We start from the raw sequence: 17,257 nt of genomic DNA on the forward strand, positions 1-17,257 counted from the left end.
TCTTAAGCAGTCCCTTTAGCATATTTTGCAATGCTGGTTTGGTGGATGTGTATTCTTTTAGCCTTCTTTTGTCTGGGAAACTCCTTATTTCACCTCCTATTTTAATTGAGAGCCTTGCTGGGTAGAGCAGTCTTGGTTGCAGCCCTTTGCTTTTCATGACTTGGAATACTTATTGCCGTTCTCTTCTAGCTTGCAGTGTTTCTGTTGAGAAGTCAGCTGTTAGCTGTATTGGGGCTTCCTTATATGTTACTAACTCTCTCTCCCTTGCTCGCTTTAGGGTTCTCTTTTTGTCTTTGATATTTGCCATTTTAATAATGATATGTCTTGGAGTGGGCCTCATTGGGTTCCTCTTGAATGGGCCCCTCTGTGCTTCCTGGACTTGTGTGACTTTTTCTCTCCTCCAATTGGGGAAGTTTTCCATTGTTACTTTTTGAAACAGGTTCTCTATCCCTTCCTCATCCTCTTCTCCTTCTGGTATCCCTATTATATGGATATTAGTACGTTTCAGGTTGTCCTGGATTTCCCTCAATGCCTCTTCATTCTTTTTGACTCTTTTTTCATTTTCTTGCTCTTTCTGGGAGCTTTTTTCTATCTTGTCCTCCAGCCTGCTGATTCGGTCCTCAGCTTCATCGAGCCTGCTTTGGATTCCGTCTACTGTGTTCTTCAATTCAGAAATTGTATTCTTCATTTCCTCTTGTCTCTTCTTGATAGTTTCTATGTCCTCTTTCATGCTGATATAGTTAGCAGTAAGTTCCTCATAGTTTCCCTGTAGTTTTTGGTGATTCTCTTTGAGCTCACTGAGCTCATTGAGCTTCCTTAAACCATTGTTTGGAACTCAATATCTGATAGTTGACTTGCCTCTATTTCATTTAGTTCTCTTTCTGGGGATTCCTCCTTTCCCTTTGAGTGGGGCATATTTCTTTGCCTTCCCATTATTTGTGAGACTCTTCTCTTTTGCTTCTGCTTCTTAAGTTGATCCATCTTGATTTCCTGACTTTGTGGTGTGAACTTCTATGGTAGGAGACCGCTGTTTTTTCTTTCTGGATCTGCTTCTGATGATGTCAGATGTTGATCTTGTCTGACCTTAGGCAGTCTGTTCGAGACTTCCAGTAATCTATTGTTTGTGGCTGTCTCCTTCAGCTGTTAATCTAGTCACTCTGCACTCAGCAGGCCAACTTAGACAGCTCAGGGCGGGGCGGAGTTCCTCCTGGGGGCAGGGTTATTGGGCCCTCTCCGGCTGCTGCCATATGAGGGGGGAGTCTGCACTGGGATCCCGCCGGCTACTCTCTCAGTTCTCTCCCAAAAGCCTCCATCCCCAGTCTCTCCTCGAGCGTTGGCAGACTTCTCTGCGCCCCCTTTATCCAGGGATCTACTGTCTGTGGCTGCCACTCTGCACTCAGCAGGTAGCTTAGACAGCACAGTGCGGGGTGGAATCCCACCTGAGGGTCGGGGTCCTGGGTCCTTTGATGCTACTGCCACTCAGGGGGAGTGGTCTCTGCCAGAGCAAGATGGCTGCTGCTGCATGGGGGATGAGTCAGTGCCGAGATCCTGCCGGCTACTCTCTCATTTCTCTCCCCACAGCTTTCTTCCCCAGTGTCTCCTCAAGTGACTCTAGCCCACTCTGCCCCTGCCTTTACCAGAGACCATGGTAAGTGGATGCAAATAAAATTTTATGCTTTGGCCCTTTACACAGTTCTTTGCACTTGCAGCCACCTGTCTCTGGCAGAGAGCAACCCTGCCGGTTTTCTTAGATGGCTGTTTTCTGTGTACTTTTTGGGCTCTGGTGCTGTGGGCTAGAGATCCCCACTTTTGGTTTAGACCCCACTCTTCTCCAGGGGATCCAACTTGCCATTTCAATATCCTTCTGGTGCTGCCGCCCATGGGCGCCCCACCTGCCTTCTCAGGTCTATACCGCACTCCTTACCAGTTAGGTAAGAAGAATTGCGCTAAAGCTGATTCTTCTGTCTCTGAGGTTACAAGGCTCCTCTCTCGCTATTGTTCAGTTGTTAGTTCCAAGTGATTTCTCCACAATTTAGTTGTAATTGTAGGTTAGTCCTGGGAGGAGATCAGTGTGACTTCCACTCATTCTTCTGCCATCTTGATTCTCGTAATTTATTTTCTTACTAACACTACATGTGATTTGATGTTCACCCACATTTTTGCTAGCCCTTGGTAGCCTTTTCTGGGCTTTTATCTTTCTGCCCTGATCCCCAGCAGAGGTGGGAGAGGAGTTAGGAAGAGGGAGGGTAAGGTTCTGAAATTAGGGGTAGAATGTCAGCTCTGAGGAATTCCCGTTACATTTGTCAGTGAGCAAAAGTTTTTGTTCTTTGTTTTGGTGAAAATAATGTTAGAATTCTGTTAGAAACTTACATTTTTTTCCTCTGAAATAGAGGGTCCTACCCCTCCCCCCTGCACCTGTTTCTGTTTTTTGTAAATAACTGGAGTATGCCACTTAGGAAGCTAATGTTGTAAATGTTCACTTGTGGTAATAGGTATTTTGAAATGTTTTAAATAGTATGGAGCATTGGGTTTATTCTTATTGCTTTTCAAAGTTTTGAATTTGTTAAAATGAATTGAATTTAACATGTGACAGAAGTTTATGGAGAAAGATTGATCGTAATTATTTGCCACTTTGATAGGCATTTTGTAATGGGAAAATAAATGATAGGAAATGTGCTTACCTTTTAAAACAAGTAAGAAAATTCTTATAGAGTGGGTTTGGCCATTTTATGTTATCTCTTATGTTCACAGGTGGGAAAGGATAAGTTCCACAGAATGCTGGTGACTGAAGATAAACGTGGAATAGGTGAACTGCCTCTCAGGCAAAGGACAAAGCCTAAATACAGTGTATTTCCTAAAGGAATGGGAAGTGCAGTACCATCCTGGGTAGCTTTTGATAAGCAGGTAAGTCACACGACATTGGGAGAAATGCAACCTTAAAATGTTACACATACTAAATATTAAGTAAATTTGAGAAAATAAGAGTCCCAGTGTAAATGTTAAGGCTAGTTTTTCTGAAAAGACACATCATAGAGCAACAGTACCCCAAACAAAGAAAAGTTATCCCTGCTCCTGTTTCTGATCTGGCACATTGGTTGCAGGATGCCAAATGTTCACCTTTCTTGGTTAATGCTTATTAACTTTTCTTATAATTAATTGTTTTAAAATTATAGTTTACATTCAATATTATTTTGTATTAGTTTCAGGTTTACAGCATAATGGTTAGACAATTATTTTTTTAATGCAGATTGATTTTATTTATTTTTAATGTCAAGATCCATTATAAAATATTAAAAAATTTAAATCCAATATAAAGTCTCAGCAATCATGACAGCTACACAGAAGTAATCAAGTAGATCAATGAAATATGGTTAGACAGTTATATACATTACAAAGTGTTTTCCTTGGTATATTATGTACCCACCTGGCACCATGCATAGTTATTACAGTATTATTGACTATATTCCCTGTGCTGTACTTTACATCCCCATGACTGTTGTGTAACTACCAATCTGTACTTCTCAATCACTTCATCGTTTTCATCCAGTCCTTCAACCTCCCTCCCCTCTGGCAACCATCAGTCTGTTCTATACATCTATGAGTCTGTTTCTGTCTGTTCATTTATATTGTTTCTTTAGATTCCACATATAAATGAAATCAAGTGGTATTTTGTCAACCGTTCTCTCATCTTCTCCCCTGGACAGAATAAGCTGTTCTTATATAGGCCATCACTTTTGCTTATTCAGTTGCTATTAACTAAATAATTTTGTTTGATTCTCAATGTACCATTAGATGGCAACAGAAAGATACTTTCTCTCCTTTTCTCCATACTAATTATGGCTCCCCATCCCTAAGGATCAAAGGGTGCTATGGCAATAATTGTGCAAGTGAAGGAAAGAGGTGCTATTATTGGACAAGAGACTGAACTTCTTAATGTGTATGTTTATACACATAACACACACATATATACTGGCATATTGACAGTTGACAAAGGTGATACATTTGAATATCTAAAAAAGGGACTAAGGTCAAAAGGAAAAACCCCCAAGGTGACCAATTTTTTCTCATTGCTGTTTTTATCAACAACACTGTATTTCTGCCCAATGTTCTGTTCTCCAAAACAGAGCCTGTTCTTAGATTATTTAGGTCCTATAATTAAAAAAATAATTCAGGATTAGATAAAGAATTCAAACCTTTGTATACTGTTTATCAGGTGGTATTTTTAGCAGCTTTAACATGGGTTGGTTAGCAATACTTTTATTCCAATTAAACTGTCTTCAAATTTGGTAGCAGTGACATGTCCCATGTCATCAGCATAATGTTCCATTACTCAGAGCACATATATTTTTGAAGGCCAGTTCTGACACTTATGGGAGATCTAAAAGACTGCCAGGAAGCTTCTTTCCTTGGAAAACATCTCTACTTTGAATATAGACCAACATTTCTCTCTCTCTCTCTCTTTCTCTCTCTGTTTTTTTAAAAATTATTTTCCATACCTGGCTCATTGCTGGGCCCAGAGTTCAGAAACAACTTTTGGCCTGATGTACTTGGATGGATCATTGATGGTTTCTTGTTAATTTCAATCTTATAGATGTTTGCACATCATCATTCTAGAATGTTTAATTTGCAAGGGACAAAAAAAAAGGTTCTTTTACTTCTTGTGTCAAGACTGTTATTTACAATAGTTGAAAGTAATTCACTACTGAATAAGTAATATTGCAGGCCACAAAATATTAAACTATTCTCTTGAGTTTAAATTAAAAAATTCCTTTTATTTTTCTCAATACGTAACATGTGCCTTTCAAGCCTATGTTGCAGCCCTTTAATTACTTATAAAGTTATGTAGAATATTTCATGAGGTTGGAATGATTTTAACTTCAAACTACTTGAGAAAATGAAAAGCTTATTCATTTCAGGCCTAACTAAATGCAACATAATTCTTTCAGTTATTTTGTTGGTCAACTTCAATTAAATATTCATTGAGCTTAAAACAAGACACTAAGACTATGAAATATTTACATGCTCTGATGAAATTGTGAACTACAGACTGGATCCTGGTTAATACCCATAGAAAATTATAAAACACTCTCTAGATTCTTGATTCAATGAAACAAGTCAACACTGTTAATCATTTTTCTTAGAAATGAGACATTTTTAACTCATTGCCAGGTTTTCCAATAGCTTTTAATCATAGCAATGCATCAAGTGTTATGTTCTCAAACAGTACAAAGTATAAATAAAGGCAGTTCCTTGGACAGTGTATCAAAGTTAATATTTGTAGATGCTCTTGGTGCCCATCCAGGTCTACATTAAGACTGGGGCACCCATCCCCCAAAACTGAAGCAAGTGCTTTGGCAAACAATTCATATTTGTAACCTTCTATGGACTGTTACTGCTGGCCAATGGGCGTTGCATTGCTCAGAGAAGCCTGGGAGGTTACACTGGCCCCTTTAACTCATGATGGGGCAGCAAATGCTTGATTGATTTGCCAAGGGTAAAAAGCTGAGCGACTTCAAGGTGATTACCTCTTTATTCTGATATAGGCTCATATTTCTTGTGCGTTTGGCCATTGCAAAACCTCACATGAGAATGTATCCTTTCTTGGCTAATCTCTCTTCCTTTAGCTGCTCCCCTCACTCCCTTCTAGGTTTCCCCTATGAGTAGGTCTATAACAAGCACATGCTAAATCCCTGTTTCAGGCTCTACTTCTGTAGAGCCTAGCCTAAGAAAATATTCCTTTTTTTCCATAATTCTAAAAGTGACCATCAAAATGCTGTGCTCAGGCTGACCATCAAATTACAAGCAGAGAAGAGGCTATTTGCAATCACCAAAAAGAGCCAGTGTTTATTATCCTATATGGTCCCCGTGGCAGATATTCTAGCAGTTTGTCTTTTATTTCCCACCCTACATTCTCATGGAGAGAACAGCAGTTCTATTCAGGCTGGAGATATAAGTGCTTAAAAGTGTTCACCTCTGCAGGCTCCTTGTAGCTAGGGCCAGCCATGTGACTCAATTCTGGTCAATGATGTATGAGTTAAGGTTTGTTAGGTGTGGCTCCTGAGGAAGTTATTTTTTTAATTAAAAGAGGCTCAGCTGGTATATTTTCCTGCCCTTCACCCTACCTTTGTGTTTCTCTCTGGAACTAGGACATAATTCTTTAGGGCACATCAGCCACCTTGTAAGTGCTGCAGATGTAAAGGGGACCCAGGGCTCTGTTGCTATCATAGAACTACCATTTTCAGGCCATTCAGGCTGTCTCTCTCTGTACTTCTTGTTATATGATAAAAATCAGTCCCTATTTCAAAGATTCTTTATACAGGGAGGTCTTTGGAAATGTGTGGAGGTGTTTTGGGTTATCAAAATGACTTGCAGTAGTACTGGACTAACTGAGGTAAGTGAGGCACTTGTTTTGAGTGCAAAATTTAAGGGGTACCCCAAAACTCAGTAATCAAACTTGATAATATTTTATTTTTATTTTAATGAAATATATTAAAAAATCAAAACTAATTGAAAAACTTCATGATGAACAAAATGTCAACTTTTTAAACACAAGATCAATAACTGCTGTGCTTAGCAATATGGGAGGCTGAGGCTAAAGGAAAATCAATAATACTGATTCCATCTTTATTTAACATTTGGCATCATGGATTTTTTGCATTAATTATGATGTTTTAAATCACTTTTTCCTAGGGCCAGCTGTGATTGGGAGGTGCTGTTGCTATTGAGTTGCTGGGGCCAACCATGATTTTACACCCTAAAATGTGGAAAGGGTTACTGTACACTGGAGAGAATATTTTACTTAAAATGCCAGTACTGCTCCCATTGAGAAACACAGTTCTACTTGCTTAAAACTCCTGGCATTGGGAGGATTTACGCAAACAGTGAAATTTTGCATGATAATACACCCACTTCCAAATACTAGTTATTTTATTGAATTCATTTAAATATAAACAAGCATCTATCCACTCACACCAGTTAGTTGCAGTCATCATCTGAGCACCTCCATAAGGAAGAAGCAGACATGGATGATTGTTCTCATTCTATAAGTGAGGAATCATTTATAAGATGTGGGGCAAGGGCCAGGATTCTGAGGTTGCGTGTTGAAAGCACTGGAACTATCATGTAACGTTAACTTTAAAAATAAAATAGCCACTTATTTTACCAGTAAAAGTGAGTTTATTCAGGAATGGCAGAGGAATTACATTTTGGGACATGCAAACAATGACAAACCATAGGCAAGTCCAGAGAACAAAGGAGGGGAGTGTTACTTTATAGAGAAAAAGAAAGAATTTGGGAGGAGATGTTATGGGCAAAAGTCCATTGAAGGAGAGTGAGAGTTCAGGGTGGTGATAGCTTCTCATTGGCTGAGCTGTGGTATTTCTCATTGGCTGTATTGTTCCTGGTCAAGGAGAAAATCTTCCTCCCTCCTGCTGGAGTGGTAAAGTAAGTCTCTTCCTGTTGAGGAGTACAAAGTATGCTTCTTCCTGCTGGAGTCTGCAGAGGGCAATGGGTGGCAGTGTGTGAGAGCTCTCCCTTCAGGGCTTCCCAATTCTGATATATTTTTTAAATATTTTATTTACCCTGTTGTCCATGTCCATGGGTCATTCATACATATTCTTTGACTGGCATCTCCACCCTTAGTCCCCTTCCCCCTCCCCTTTGGTCGCTGTCAGTTTGTTCCTTGTTTCCATGCCTCTGGTTCTATTTTGCTCATTTGCTTTGTTCATTAGGTTCCTCTGATCCTGATAATTTTAAATGAGGTTTTCTTTCTTTATTTTTACATAACTAACTGTGATTGTGGCTTAGTCACTTTACCTCCCTGACCCTATTTTTTGACTGTGATGTGGGGTTTGGCTAGCTGATCTCTGATGACATTTTACCATTAGCAGTAGATGCCTAAGACTTTAGTCTTACTCTATGATGTTCAGTCTATAACTAAAAGCAAATTCAGCTTGTTCATCCTAGAACTGAGCCTAGACCCTGGATCTCCTGGTCTGGAACTCTTTCTAATTACACTAGGCACCTATTGCTTCATTATTAATTTAAATTTGGCTTTTAGTAGTTTATGATATACTGTTGTTGCTATTGTATATGATCTATCATTAGCTGCTATTATAAAAAGTCAGAATAATTAAAAATTTTCTAAAGACAATATTTTTATGTGACTTTTATTTGGATGTTAAGTACAATTTACATTGACTCTACAATTATGCTCTCATTTCTTTTCCTTTGTCAATGGCTCCTATTTAGCCTAATTTGTTTCTTATTTTGCAAATGACCCTATTATAGTAAGTGGCAGGATAAAAGTTGATCCTATGGGGTATGCATACATTTAAAAATGTTATTTTATTTTTTTCATCTATTGTGGACATCATAATTATAATCAAACCTACTGACCACAGAATTAGAATTTTAATAACTTTGCATTCATTGGCATTGGGTTGTGGTGAGCTGATTATTTATGTAGCACTATGTGAATCTTTATGCTTTGAACAATATAAAATATATTTTTTAAATATAATTTGATCTCTTAGATCACTTTGACTTTTAAAAAATTGGACAAGTTGGTTTATTACTCATGCAGTGAGGGAAAACACACACCCTTAGTAACCACAGAATGTCTAAGTGAGCAGGTGTTATAAAAGATTTTCTGGAGGATTTGGGTTTGTGTTAAGTAATTTGGGGGAGGGCCTAAGGAAGTGGGGCCTTTCTCTGGATTGGTTGCTATTAAGAAGTGGAAGTGCGGTGCTTCTTTGATTGTGTATCAATAAATCTCACTTATAGTGAGAGTAGACTAGAGTGAGGCTTCAGCTATAAGTGGGAGAGAAGCAGCTGTCACTCCTGTGAGCTAGAGGGGGGGATATTTGACATTTTGTGGCTTGGACAATATTCATGTTCTCTCTGTGTTAAGACATGGTTATGGGGTGGTCTTTTTTGTATGTTGATCCATTGTGGTCACAGACTGGCCTCATCTGAGGTTGATGTTCTCTGAAACTGTTCATATTCAACAGGAGAACACAAAGGCTTTGCTGTGGCTGCCAGCTCAGCTTGTAGCAACACCAAGGCCAGATGATAGTGCCAGGTTGGCTCCTGAATTTCAGGGGCTGCTTTTCTCTTTCTTACCCAATACCAGCAAAATGTTTAATTTTCCTACTGGGGGTGGGGCCAAGGAGCAATCAAGTATATTATTATTTCATATGACTACTGAAGAAAAATACATGAACACAGATTCTTGAAGTTTGGCCTAAACCCAGTTAGGAGAGTTATAAAATATAATCAGAGTATATAAAAATACAATTAAAAAAACTGGAAGATGTATCATATATTATAGCTTTAAACAATACCCAAAATTTCAAATGACATTTTTCCGTAAGTTTATCTAATTTTCAGATTATCTGAATCCTGTTAGGACCACCTCATAAAAGACACAAGGAAGAGCAAGGCAGACTATGCAACCCAGGGTTACAGCATGGGGAAATAAAGCCTCAAAACCTCTGGCTGTGAAAACCTGTGGGGTATGCAGCAGTGGGAGGAACTCCCAGTCTCACAGGAGTGTTCTTCGGAGGGGCCCGCAGGGTCCTAGAACATACACAAACCCACACACCCAGGAATCAGCACCAAAAAGGCACAATTCTCTTGTAGGTAGTGGGGGAAGTGACTGAAAGTGGGGGAAAGCCAAACAAGTGGCATTGTTCCCTATTTGACCTCTCCCCCACAGACAGTGCCATAATGCAGCCACGTGGGTTGTCCCACGTGGTGAATACCTAAGGCCCTGCCCCTTACAATGTAACAGGTACACTGAGACAAAGGAACACGGCCCAAATGAAAAAATAGATCAAAATTCCAGCAAAATAACTGGAGAAATGAGGAGATAGGCTACCTATCAGATGCAGAGTTCATAACACTGGTAATCAGGATGCTCAGAGAATTGATTGAGTATGGCAGCAAAATAAAGGAAGAAGTGAAGGCTATACAAAGTGAAATAAAGAAAAATATACAGGGAACCAACAGTGAAGGGAAGAAAACCTGGACCCTGATCAACAATTTGGAACAGAAGGAAGAAATAAACATTCAACTGGAACAGCATGAAGAAACAAGAATTCAAATAAATGAGGAGGGGCTTTGGAACCTCTAGGACAACTTTAAATGTTCCAACATCTGAATCACAGGGGTGCCAGAAGGAGAAGAGGAAGAGCAAGAGCTTGAAAACTTATTTGAAAACATAATGAAGGAGAACTCCCGCAATCTGGTGAAGGAAATAGACTTCCAGGGGGTCCAGGAAGCTCAGAGAGTCTCAAAGAAGTTGGACCCATGGAAGCATACACCATGGTACATCATAATTACATTCCCCAAGATTAAAGATAAGGAGAGAATCTTAAAGGCAGCAAAAGAAAAGGAGAGAGTTATCTGCAAAGGAATGCCCATAAGTCTATCAGCGTATTTCTCAAGAGAAACCTTGCAGGCAAGAAGGGGCTGGAAAGAAGTATTCAAAGTCATGAAAGGGAAGGACCTATGTCCAAGATTACTCTATCCAGCAAAGCTGTCATTTAGATTGGAAGGACAGATAAAGTGCTACCCAGATAAAGTAAAGCTAAAGGAGTTCATCATCACCAAACCCTTAATATATGAAACATTAAAGGGACTTATCTAAGAAAAGGGACTTATTTGGATGAAGTCTCATTTGTTTATTCTTTCCTTTATGTCCCTTGCTCTAGGGGACATATCTGTGAAAATACTGCTGCATGGAATATCTGAGAGTTTGCTGACTATGTTCTCCTCTAGGAATTGAATGGTACCATGACCTATATTTGAGTCTTATCCATTTTCAGTTTATTTTTCTGTATGGTGCAGTTGGTGGTCGAATTTCAATTTTTTTGCATGTAGCTGTCCAGATCTCCCATCACCATTTGCTGAAGAGGCTATTTTTACTACATTTTAAGCTTCTGCCCCCTTTGTAGAATATTAATTGACCACAGAGACATGGGTTTATTTCTGGGCTCTCTATTCTGTTCCATTGATCTATATGTCTATTCTTATGCCAGTACCAGACTGTTTTGATGACAGTGGCCTTGTAATAGAGTTTGATGTCAGGTATTGTGATCCCTCCTACTTTGTTCTTCTTTCTCAAAATTGCTGCAGCTATTTGGGGTCATTTATAGTTCCATATACATTTTTGAAATGTTTGTTTTATGTCTGTGGAATATGTCATTGGTATTTTAATCGGGATTGCATTGAATCTATAAATTGCTTTGGGTAGTATGGACATTTTGATAATATTAATTCTTCCAATCCATGAGCATGGTATATGCTTCCATTTATTTGTGTCTTCCTTAATTTCTTTCTTCAGCATTGTGTAGTTTTCTGAGTACAGGTCTTTAACCTCCTTGGTTAAATTTATTCCTAGGGATTTTATTTTTCTTGTTGCTATAGCAAATGGGTTCCCCCCCCCCCAATTTCGGATTCCGACATTTCATTGTTGGTGCACAAAAATGCCTTTGATTTCTGAATATTGAATTTGTATCCTGCTGTTTTGCCAAATTCACTTTAAGTTGAATAGTATTTTGGTGGAGACTATGGGGTTTTCTATGCACAGTATTATGTCATCTGCAAACAATGACAAATTTACTTCCTCCTTTCCAGTTTTGATGACTTTTATTTATTTTTTGTGTCTAATCTCTGTGGCTAGGACTTTCAGTACTATGTGGAATAGAAGTGGTGAAAGCGGACAACCTTGTCTCATTCCCTATCTAGTGGGAAAGCTTTTAGTTTTGTCCATTAAGTATGATGTTGACTGTAGGTTTTTCATATATGGCTTTTATTATGTTGAGGTATGCCTCCTTTACTCCCACTTTGCTCAGTGTTTTTTTATCATAAATGGGTGCTGTACCTTATCAAATGCTATTTCTACAGCTATTGATATGACCGTGTAGTTTTTGTCTTTCCTTTTGCTTATGTGATGTATTGCGTTTATTGATTAGCTAATATTGAAACATCTTTGCATCCCCAGGATGATTCCCACTTTATCATGGTGGGTGATGTTTTTAATGTATTGCTGGATGTGGTTTGCCAATATTTTGTTGAGGATTTTGAAATCTGTGTTCATCAGCAATATTGGCCTGCAGTTTTCTTTCTTCATTTTGTCTTTCTCTGGTTTTGGGATTAGGATGATGGTGGCCTCATAAAAAGAGTTGAGGAGTATTCTGTCTTCTTGGATTTTTTGAAATAGTCTGAGAAAAACAGGGGTTGTCTTCCTAAATGACTTCTAAAATTCTCCTGTGAAACCGTCCAGTCCAGGGCTTTTGTGTGCTGGGAGTTATCTGATTACTGCTTCAATTTCACCAGCTGTTATCGGTCTCTTCAGGCTTTCTGCTTCTTCTTCGCTCAGTCTTGGAAGGTTATATTTGTTCTAGAAATGTGTCCATTTCACTGAGGTTTTCAAATTTCTTGGCGTATAATTGTTCATAGTAATTTCTTACAATCCTTTGCGTGTCTGTGATATCAGTTGTTATTTCTCCTCTTTCATTTCTGATATTATTTATTTGGGTCCTCTCCATTTTTTTCTTGATGAGACCTCTTAAAGGCTTGTCAATTTTGTTTATCTTTTCATAGAACCATCTCCTGGAATTATTTATCCTTTGAACTGTTCTTTTAGTCTTTATGTCATTCAATTCTGCTCTGATCTTAATTATTTTCTTCCTTCTACTCCCTCTGGGCTTTGTTTGTTGTTGTTTCTCCAGTTCTCAAAGCTGTAGGATTAGGTATTTTATTTGAAATGTTTCTGTCTTTTTCAGGTAGGCCTGTATTGCTATGATGTTCCCTCTCAGGACTGCTTTTGCTGTGACCCATAGATTTTGAACTGTTGTGTGTTCATTTTCATTTGTTTCCAGAAACTTTTTTATTTCTTCTTTGATCTCATTATTGACCCATTCATTGTTTAATAGCATGCTATACAGTCTCCATGAGATTGAATGTTTTTGAGTTTTTTCATTGAGGTTGGTTTCTAGTTTCAAGCCCTTGTGGCCCAAGAAAATGCTTGTTAAGATTTTAATAGTCTTGAATTTTTTGAGGCTTGTTTTGTGTCCTATCATGTGGTCTATCTTTCAAAATGTTCCATGAGCATTTGAAAAGAATGTGTTTTGCTTCTTTGGGATGCAAGTTTCTTTATATGTCTTTTAACCTAACACATCGTTAAGTTCCACAATATCCTTGTTGATGTTTTGTTTGGGAGATGTATCCATTATTGACAGTAGAGTGTTAACATCTCCTACTATCAGTGTGTTGCTGTCTATATCTTTATTGATGTCCTCCAAGATTTTCCTTATATATTTGGGTGATCCTCTGTTGGGTGTATATATGTTTACAATGTTGATATCTTCTTGGTGGATTCTTCGTTTGAATATTATAAAGTGTCCTTCAGGGGTCTCTTTTTATGGTCTTTGTTTTGAAATCTATTTTGTCTGAAATAGTTATTGCTACCCCTGCTTTTTCTTCCTGTCCATTTGTTTGGAATATTTTCTTCCATCCCTTAACTTTCAGTATCTGTAGGTCCTTTGTTCCGAGTTCGGTCTTTTGTAGGCAGCATGTGTGAGGGTCATGTTTTGTTATCCATTCAGCTACCCTATATCTTTTCAATGGAGCATTTAATCCATTTACATTTAAAGTATTATTGATAGGTACTTATTCATTTTTTTCTTTATACCTGTGTTCTTCTCTTTCTCACTCTTATTCTTCATCTTTTTTTAATTATTTATTTTTTACATACATTTGTCTCTGCCTTCCCCCCACCATTTTCTCTTGCCCCTCCCCCCCAAACCTTCCCCTTTGGTTTTGTCCATGAGACCTTCCTATATGTTCCTTGACTTTCCTATTCCCTTCCTTTTCCCCCGCCCACCCTTCCCTCCTCCCTCTTGTCTCTGTTGGTTTCTTTTCCTTTCAGTGTTGCTGGTCTTATTTTCCTTGCATCTTTGTATTGTTGGTTAGGTTCTGCTTATAGGTGAGATGATACGGTATTTATCTTTCGCCCCCTGGCTTATTTTGCTTAGCATAATGCTCTCTAGTTCCATCCATGCTGTCGCAAAGTTTAGTAGTTCTTTTTTTCTTTCTGCTGTGTAGTATTCCATTGTGTAAATATACCATAATTTTTTGATCCAATCATCTACTGATGGGCATTTAGGTTGCTTCCAACACCTGGCTATTGTAAATTGTGCTGCTATGAACATTGGGGTGCATAGGTTCTTTTGTATTGGCGTGTTGGTGTTCTTAGGGTATAGTCTGAGCAGGGGAAACACTGGATCAAAAGGCAGTTACATTTTCAGCTTTCTGAGGAAATTCCACACTGCTTTCCACAGTGGCTGCACCAGTCTGCATTCCCACCAACAGTGGACTAGGGTTCCCTTTTCTCTACAGCCTCGCCGGCACCTGTTGTTTGTTCATCTGTTTATGATGGCCATTCTGAACGGTGTGAGATGGTACCTCATGGTGGTTTTGATCTGCATTTCTCTGATCGCTAGTGATGCTGAGCATCCTTTCAAATTTGTGTGAGCCATCTATATCTCTTCCTTGGAAAAGTGTCTGCCGAGGTCCTTTGCCCATTTTTTGATTGGATCCTTTGTCTTCTTGGAGTGGAGTCAAGTGAGTTCTTTATATATTTTGGAGATCAAACCTGTATCTGATGTATCTTTAGCAAATATATTTTCCAATAGGGTTGGCTCCCTTTTCATTCTGCTGAAGTTTTCTTTCGCTGTGCAGAAGCTTCTTATTTTTATGAGGTCCCACTTGTTTATTCTTTCCTTTATGTCCCTTGCTTTAGGAGACATATCGGTGAAAAAATTGCTGCGTGGAATATCTGAGTGTTTCCTCCCAATGTTCTCATCTAGGACTTTTATGTTGTTGCGACTTATATTTAAGTCTTTTATCCATCTTGAGTTTATTTTTGTGTATGGTGTCAGCTGATGATCCAATTTCATTTTTTTCCATGTAGCCGTCCACCTCTCCCAATAGCATTTGTTGCAGAGGCTATTATTACTCCACTTTATGCTTCTGCCCCCTTTGTGAAATATTTAATGCCCATAGAGACCTGGGCTTCTTTCTGGGCTTTCTATTCTATCCCACTAATCTATGGGTCTGTTCTTGTGCCAGTACCAGATTGTTTTGAGTATAATGGCTTTGTAGTATAGTTTGATGTCTGGTATTGTGATCCCTCCTACTTTGTGTTTCTTTCTCAAAATTGCTGCGGCTATTCGGGGTCGCTTATGGTTCCATATAAATTTTTGATAGGTCTGTTCTATTTCTGTGAAATACGTCATTGGTATCTTAATAGGGATGGTGTGGAATCTATAAATTGCTTTGGGTAGTATGGACATTTTGATAATATTAATTCTTCGAATGCATGAGCATGGTATATGCTTCCATTTATTTGTGTCTTCCTTAAATCTTTCTTCAGTGTAGTGTAGTTTTCTGAGTACAGGTCTTTAATCTCCTTGGTTAAATTTATTCCTAGGAACTTTATTTTTCTTATTGCTATATCAAATGGTATTTTTTTTCTGATTTCTTCTTCTTCTATTGCATTGCTGGTGTACAAAAATGCCTTTGATTTCTGAATATTGACTTTGTATCCTGCTGTTTTGTGAAATTCACATATTAGGTTGAGCAGTTTTTTGGTTGAGTCTACAGGGTTTTCTATGTACACTATCATATCATCTGCAAGCAATGATAGCTTTACTTCCTCCTTTCCTATTTGGATGCCTTTTATAGCTTTTTATTGTCTGACCGCTGTGGCTAGAACTTCCAATACGATGTTGAAAAGAAGCCGTGAGAGCGGACATCCTTGTCGTGTTCCCGATCTTAGTGAGAAAGCTTTCAGTTTTTGCCCGTTGAGTATGATGTTGGCTGTAGGTTTTTCATATATGGCCTTTATTATGTTGAGGATTGTCCCATTGATTCCCATTTTGCTGACTATTTCAATCATAAATGAGTGCTGTACCTTATCGAATGTTTTTCCTGCGTCCATTGAGATGATCACGTGGTTTTTGTCTTTCCTTTTGTTTATGTGATGTATTACGTTTATTGACCTGCATATATTGAACCATCCCTGCATCCCTGGGATGAATCCCACTTGATCGTGGTGGATAATCTTTTTAATGTATTGCTGGAAGCGGTTTGCCAATATTTTGTTCAGGATTTTAGCATCTATGTACATCAGTGAAATTGGCCTGTAGTTTTCTTTCTTTGTAGGGTCTTTATCTGGGCTTGGGTTTAGGGTGATGCTGGCCTCATAGAAAGAGTCTGGGAGTCTTCCCTCCTCTTGGACTTTTTGGCATGGTCTGAGAAGGAGAGGGGGTAGTTCTTCCTTAAATGTTTTGTAAAATTCTCCTGTGAAACCGTCTGGCCTAGGTTTTTGAGTGCCGGGAATTTCTTGATTACTGCTTCTATTTCCCCAGCTCTTATCAGTCTGTTCAAGTTTTCTGTTTCTTCCTCCTTCATTGTTGGAAGATTATAGTTTTCTAGAAATTTGTCCATTTCATCCAGGTTTTCAAATTTCTTGGCATATAATTGTTCATAGTAGTTTCTGACAATCCTTTGTATTTCTGTGGTATCAGTTGTTATTTCTCCTCTTTCATTTCTGATATTATTAATTTGGGTCCTCTCCCTTTTTTCTTGAAGAATCTGCTAAAGGCTTGTCAATTTTATTTATCTTTTCAAAGAACCAGCTTCTGGATTGGTTGATCCTCTGAATTGTTCTTTTCGTCTCTATGTCATTCAGTTCTGCTCTAATCTTGACTATTTCCTTCCTTCTATTTACTCTGGGATTTATTTGTTGTTGTTTCTCCAGTTCTTGAAGTTGTAGTGTTAGGTTTCTTATTTGAAATGTCTATCTTTTTTAGGTAGCCCTGTATTGCTCTGAACTTCCCTCTCAGGATCGGCTTTGCTGTGTCCCAGAGGTTTTGGACTGTTGTCTTTCATTTTCATTGTTTCTAGAAATTTTTTGATTTCTTCTCTTAACTCATTATTGACCCATTCATTGTTGAATAGTCTACTGTTCAGTCTCCATGAATTTGCAAGTGTTGGAAGTTTCTCTTTGAGGTTGATTTCCTGTTTCAAGCCCTTGTGGTCTGAGAAAAAGTTTGGTATTATTTCAATTTTCCTGAATTTGCTGAGGCTTGCTTTGTGTCCTATCTTGTGGTCTATCTTTGAAAAAATATCAGAGCATTTGAAAAGAATGAGTATTTTGCTTCTTTGGGATGTAAGGTGCTATATA

The 17,257-nt window shown here is 38.4% G+C and overlaps 1 protein-coding gene across 1 annotated transcript in view; it reads left to right on the forward strand.

Moving 5' to 3' along the window:
• Positions 1-17,257, forward strand: part of EFHC2 (EF-hand domain containing 2) — a 224,145-nt gene that overhangs the window by 21,248 nt on the left and 185,640 nt on the right. The window contains exon 2 of the mRNA XM_054566327.1: positions 2,752-2,904. Within this exon, the coding sequence (XP_054422302.1) occupies positions 2,752-2,904 (153 nt within the window). The remainder of the gene's footprint in view (positions 1-2,751; positions 2,905-17,257) is intronic.

The sequence above is a fragment of the Pteronotus mesoamericanus genome, unplaced genomic scaffold (genome assembly GCF_021234165.1).
Source record: "Pteronotus mesoamericanus isolate MK-2021 breed Mesoamerican mustached bat unplaced genomic scaffold, CSHL_Meso_final contig_173, whole genome shotgun sequence".
Lineage (NCBI taxonomy): Eukaryota > Metazoa > Chordata > Mammalia > Chiroptera > Mormoopidae > Pteronotus > Pteronotus mesoamericanus.